The sequence below is a fragment of the Castanea sativa genome, chromosome 11, assembly GCF_040712315.1.
Source record: "Castanea sativa cultivar Marrone di Chiusa Pesio chromosome 11, ASM4071231v1".
NCBI lineage: Eukaryota > Viridiplantae > Streptophyta > Magnoliopsida > Fagales > Fagaceae > Castanea > Castanea sativa.
The window spans coordinates 33398282-33404526 of NC_134023.1; the positions used below are offsets into that span (position 1 = coordinate 33398282).

Genomic DNA, 6245 nt, shown 5'->3' on the forward strand with positions numbered 1-6245 from the left:
ATAGATAGAGGGCACAACACATAAGTTGATTGTGCCTTTTATGATAATGCACCTAGAAGTAGTCTTGCACACCTTGCCACATAGTTTTTTAAATATTTTTTAGGAACAAAAAAGGTTAAGAAATGGGCGGGCTGCGGGTCGGGTTGGGTTGGCCCGCAAAAAAAAGGGCGGGCTGTGGGTTAGCCCATATTTAATTCAGGCCAAAAAAATTAGGTTCACGCCAGGCCAACACGGGCGAGTTCAGGTTGGGTTAGCAAATTTCAGCCTGTTTTGCCATGTTTTACTCAAAATTGGTGAAAAGCATGGTAGATAGCCAGACAAGACCTCAAGGGTAAATAGCCCACTTTATGCTCATCTATCCCATCCAGGAAGTTTATGATACATCAACAATTGGAAAAGAAAGCTTCAATTTTCTCTATGAACGCGCCTTCAGCAATGATTTTGAAACTTCAGTTGTAAGTGCCCAGAACTACTTCAAAGAATGGGGAAAAATGCATAATTTCAAAAGCTTTTGTTTCTATACACATTTCTGTCCTGCAAAATGGAGAAATAAATTATAACCATAGATAAAATAGATAAAAGTAACACAAGCCTTTCTAAACCTCAGGTAAGCTAGCACCGTTTTTTAGCAATCTAATTCCTGTATCTGATGAGGGCTTATGGAAGCAAATACTGCCGCAAATTTTTGGTTCTCTTTTTGTTCTTCAGTTTACGGAATGCACACGACTCAATCTGCCTAATTCTCTCTCTACTTACACCCATAGACTCCCCTATCTCTTGCAATGTCTTCATCCTTCCGTCATCCATTCCAAACCTCCATCTGATGACTTGCTTCTCTCTTGGATTAAGACTGTCTAGTACTTTCTCCAGGTCCTGCTTCATGAACTGCTTTAACAGCAGCTCTTCTGCTGTCTCTGCTTCGGGGTCTGATATTATTTCCTAGGGTGAAAGGCATATGAACCCATCAGAAAACTAAAAATATGTGATGCAATTTCTTAGCAAAAAATATGCAAAAATCTATACAGTGACAAAATTTTGGACAGAAGTTGCTGGCCTAAGGGTGAAGGGGAGGAAGAATAGGACAGACCGAAGGTTTAAGATTCTGGTTGAAGCCAATCTTCTGATCCAGAGATCTAGGAGCTTTTGGAGTCAGTAATACAGATGTTAGCCTTTTCATTGTCAGCCCTGTTGCCTCTGCAACTTCTTTATCATCAGGATGTCTTCCATTTTCACTATACAATTGTTTTCTAGCCTCCTTCACTCTGTATGTTGCTTCCACCATGTGAAACTGTTTAAACAAAAATAACAATTGAAAGAATGTAAATATTATGCACACACATCTAAAACTAACACTATTAGTTTGTAAAAGTAAGAATAATTGAAATATGAAAGGGAATCTCACAGGTAACCGAATTGTCCTGGACTGATCAGAAAGAGACTTCCTAACTGACTGTTTAATCCACCAGTGAGCATAGGTTGAGAACTTAAAACCCTTTGAAGCATCAAACTTCTCTGCACCTCTTACAAGACCTCGACATCCTTCCTGCAAGTCAATGAGCGAGATTTGACTGTTAACATTTAAAAGCATCAAGGCTGGCAGATTATACAAAATATTCATATTTTTTCCTTCATGAGGATTTTTACATTAGATTATGCAATTAACTCCTCTGGCTGCATATAAAAGAAAGAAAAATACCTGAACAAGATCTTGGAGATTCATCCCAACTCCCTGATAATTTTTTGCAATTGATATAACAAGCCGTATGTTGCTTTTAATCATTCTGTCTTTGCATTGAATACCATAGTTTAAGCGCTTCCTCAGGGTTTTTGAATCAACTCTGGCAGCTGCTGCCCATTGTGCAAAGGTGGGCTGACCGCCACATCGCTCAGTAAGCTCCTCTTGGAGCTTTTCCAGTTTCAGCATGTCCTACATTATATAGGGGATGGCAGAGACATCAGAAGAGAATCAGAAATCAAGGAAACGAAGTGGGAAAAATATCCAAAATTCAGGACAAGCATCCAAACAATATTGCTTCGTTGGTTGCTTTTAAATGTATTGGAACTAAGATGAAATGGGAACTCAATTAGTATGCTTTCAAGTTTTACTTCTAGTTGCATGACATTGCCAATACTATGGGTCCGTTTGGATAGAACTTATTGCTGAAAACTGAAAACTGAAAACACTGTAGCAAAATAATTTTTAAATGTATGAATAGTGCTGCGGGACACAGTGCGCGCACAGTACGCGCACAGTGCGCGCACTGCGCGCTTGTCCCCCCGCAGCAGAGGAAAAAAAAAAAAAGGCAAAACGTGGACGCAGCAAAAAAAAATCTGAATCCAAACGCCCTCTATATTTTTCAATAAAAATTTTAAGCCTGAACTCTTCAGATCACTTCATACGACCCTGTTTCTAGTAACAATCATTTGAATAGATACCAATCAAAATAAGGGTGGATCTTTTATATCTTTTATAGCCAAGGGTGAAACACATATCCTGAGCTGAAAAGTAATTCTCAAACTCCTTGGAATCACACCTGTATTCCTTCAGACAACTCTAGTTCTTCAGTTGCAGTAAGAAGCTTAGAACTGCTGGTTGTTGCTCTCAAGTAACGCAATGGATCATAATAATCTACATCTTGTAAAGAAGCACGCTTTTTCCGGCTGGTAGAACCAGGCTTCACAGACACAACATTTGCAGCAGCCTTATCTGCCGCTCTGGCTCTTCTAGCCTTTCGTTCTGTTTGGCGTCTAGATCTTACAGCTTTACTCTTGGAAAGTTGCTCTTGCAGAACTTCAAGTTCTTCACGGGTTGGCTCCACATCATCAGACTCTTCTGCAACATATTGCTCAGAATGGTCTTCCAAAACTCCAGCTTCAGCTTCCACCAGATCTACCGTACCAGCTCGATCAGTTTTCATGAGCTGAACCCATTTAAAATGTAAAGCATCAGCTTCAGGAGAAATGGACGACACACTATCTGCTTTTGCAGAGTCACTATTTTTAGCCATCATGGCTGCATCCTTTGCAACCTTGAGAGCTGCTTTTGCAAGAGTAACAGCTTCAGTGGCAGCAGCTGCTATCACAGCCTCTTCACTTGTAAGAAGCGTTTCTGTTGCTAATGTTGCTTCAAATTTCACCTGAAGAAAAAACAACAAAGCTACTTAATATATGTAGTGAGTATTTTGAAAGTGTTGTTTAAAATTTTTATCAGAATCAGATTAGTTAATTTTTGAATTCAAGATTAACTAGAGAAGGATGCTAGTTAATGGGAAACTAAAAAATTATATCAAAATGGTAAGAGAATCTAGCTACATAGCAATGAATGAAATTCATTCAAAACAAGCATTTTGGGAACAGTATTTCTCAAAAACCAGGCTGAGAGATGGTGGGCTATTTGCTACAAATACCATTACAATATGACAGAAAATTGTCAACTTGGTTAAAGGCTAAGACCCACTGCACATCTTAAAACCAAAAACAAAATATGCACCAATGTATGAACAACTGCATTTCAAAATCATCATCATATATAAGAAGTAACTCATGTAAGTTTATCCCCAGATAAAGTAAAATTAAATATAAAAATATTCTTTCAATGTGCAATCCAGAAAATTTCCAACATAGTCCAAATTCCCAATCTTCAATAATAACTTATACCAAAATGAACAACTCTGACCTCTGTGGGTGGACGGGTTGCCCCTGTGTATGTCCATGGTCTGATTTCAGTGACTGAGTCAGAATTAGTTTCAAAAGAAGGTAATCTCAGCTTCTCCATATTAAGTAACGTAGTAGTTCCAGTGGATGTTGAAGGTGCTGCAGTGGATAAAATACATTTTGCTCCCGAAAAAATAGGCTCTCTAGTTTTTGCTGCATGTTCCAACCAATTGATCATGACCAAAATAATGCCAATAAGATCTATGACTCAATATGCCAGCTAAAAAAATCAGAAGCCAATAAAACCTTTGCTGTATTCTGTCCAGTAAGTCTGACCCATTGTCAACAGCTTTAAGACATTTTATGCTATTAAATATGCTTGATGAATATAAAGAATTACATTTAAATGCAACTCGGCAAACGATGTTGAAGAACCTTGAAGGAAAATCATTTAACAGAAAGCCTACATGATATAGTGGCTATATTCGAAATCAATATGTTTGAGAACAGAAACATTGGGCACTTAAAAACATTTTTTTTTAAAAGAAAAGGTACTGTACATATTTATATATCTCTTACTCCCAGTTAAAAATGAAAGCATAATGTAATGGAGGGTTGAACCCAGATCAAACTTTGTAAATGGTACATGGCCCATCAAGCTAGATATTGGGAAGCAAAGGAGCTAGATAACTAGGATAAGGAACTTTACAGAAAGTCCACTACTTGAGATAGACACAATTTATTTAATAACTACTCCCGGTAATGCACTGTGCTTTTGAATCATTGATAAAGAGCAGTTGACTGTAATTACAAACAAGATTGCTGGCAACTAGGTAGATATCCAAAGTGAGAGAATAGATTGACAATATGAAAAATAATAAGGTAATTGCCTTAGCAACTGTAGACTAGCCACCAAATGCTATTTTGCTGGATGCTCGCTTCTGTCAGTATAGTGATAGATCAATTACTTTCAAGTGTAATAAATATATTTTATACAGATTAAAACTTTTTTTATAAAATATTATCTGGTATTGTTAACCATCTCAACTATTTGTTTATAACAAATTGTCATACTTCAATATGGCTTAGCTCAATAGTAACATTGTACAACTTACTTAGTACAGCTTTGCACAACTTACTAAAATCTTCAGTTACAAAAGTAACAATACAAATAAGTTCACGGGCCATCCCTAATGCTGTATTAAGGGAAAAAAACTAAGGGACCGTTTGGATTGAGGGAGAAAGGAGGGGGAGTGGAGGAGTAGAGTAGAGTTGGCTGAAACTAAGCTAATTTTGGGTCAAATCTACTCTACTCTACTCTAGTTTCCCTCCCTCCTCCTCAATCCAAACAGACCATTAAGGAAAAAGAAAGGGACTTTTGGAAACATAGGGTAAAGCCCTAGAGCACAAGATCACCAACAACAACAAACAAAAGGGAGGAGGAAGAGAAGAAAATAACTGTTGTGTGTCTCTTTTTGTTTCCATCAAGAGATGCCAATTCATAAATTCAGATGCTGGATCTAATGAGGAAGATGTCCCTTTCTCTTTTCATTTTTTAAATTCCAATTAAAATTAAGATTAAAATATTAGTGGATGACACTACAATGCAGGATATGAATTCTGTCAGAACTATGCTCCAGAAAATTGTAATAAAATGGAATTGAACTTGTGAAAACATTTGGTTCTACTTACAAAGCTTAAAACATATCACACTTATTTATGCACAAAAGCAAAATATATCTGTCCTGAGGACAATCTGCAATAACTTTCTCTGATAAAAAAAAAATTCTCATTCATGAAAAAACAACCCACATAATCAAATGCCCATAGGATGAAAGGTTATATACTTAAAAAGAAATGATGACTAAATTATCATTATATTAGATTTATTGTTGTTCGACATGAACTGCTTAAGAACTATGCTTCTACTCAAATGGATTCAAACTAGTAAACAAGTGAGTTTCTAATGCATTTTGTTTCACATATAAAACTTAATGTAAAAGGCAACAATTAGGCACTCCCACAGGAATACCCAATGAGAGCCAATTGGCAACAAAGTCAAAATAGGTATGTCATGAAGTGAAACAAATCCCATTTGTGAAATTCCCAGAAACCCAATAACGGACTTCCAAAAGCAAAGTGAGAAACAACATCAGTTTTGAGCTACTTAACAAATAAACAGATATAAATACAATCCACACTAATGCTAATACATTAAAATAAGCAGAATTGGCAAGAGTGAAAAACGCATTATAATGGGTGAGAGAGAAAAACTCACTGGATTGAGAGTGAGAGGGAGAGTGAGAGTGAGTGGTAGTAATAGTGTAAGAGTGTAGAGTTCTGAATTGGATAGACAAGGGGTCTGGATAACTCTTGAACTGTGGCAGCAAACAAGACATCCTAGTATTTGTTGTTGTTTATGATGTTGGTTTTTTCTGTTATTCAAAATTTGAAAGAAAAATCTGTTCCCACATAGATGGATGAGAGAGAGAAAGGAAGAGCATTTTTAGTGGCGCAGGAGAGGAGAGGAGAGGAGAGGAGGAACAGGAGAGAAGAGAAGAGTTGTGTTGGAAATTTGATGTTTTGACGAT

The 6245-nt window shown here is 37.0% G+C and overlaps 1 protein-coding gene across 1 annotated transcript; it reads right to left on the reverse strand.

The window, feature by feature from the left end:
* Positions 1 to 473: 473 nt before the first annotated feature.
* On the reverse strand, positions 474 to 6245 carry LOC142614439 (RNA polymerase sigma factor sigB). Its single transcript, XM_075786957.1, has 7 exons — positions 5933 to 6245; positions 3677 to 3867; positions 2535 to 3137; positions 1697 to 1927; positions 1403 to 1543; positions 1088 to 1288; positions 474 to 939 (listed from the first exon to the last, which is right to left on the reverse strand). Exons 1-7 carry the CDS (start codon positions 6051 to 6053, stop codon positions 658 to 660), a joined length of 1770 nt encoding a protein of 589 aa, XP_075643072.1. The 5' UTR covers positions 6054 to 6245; the 3' UTR covers positions 474 to 657.

Excerpts from the sequence above, each read along its gene's own strand:
- LOC142614439 (XM_075786957.1), bottom strand. The coding sequence starts at position 6,053 with ATGTCTTGTTTGCTGCCACAGTTCAAGAGTTATCCAGACCCCTTGTCT. Across the intron at positions 1,928-2,534 it reads AGTTGTCTGAAGGAATACAG|GACATGCTGAAACTGGAAAA; the intron begins GTGTGATTCCAA and ends TATATAATGTAG. Across the intron at positions 1,544-1,696 it reads ATCTCCAAGATCTTGTTCAG|GAAGGATGTCGAGGTCTTGT; the intron begins GTATTTTTCTTT and ends ATTGACTTGCAG.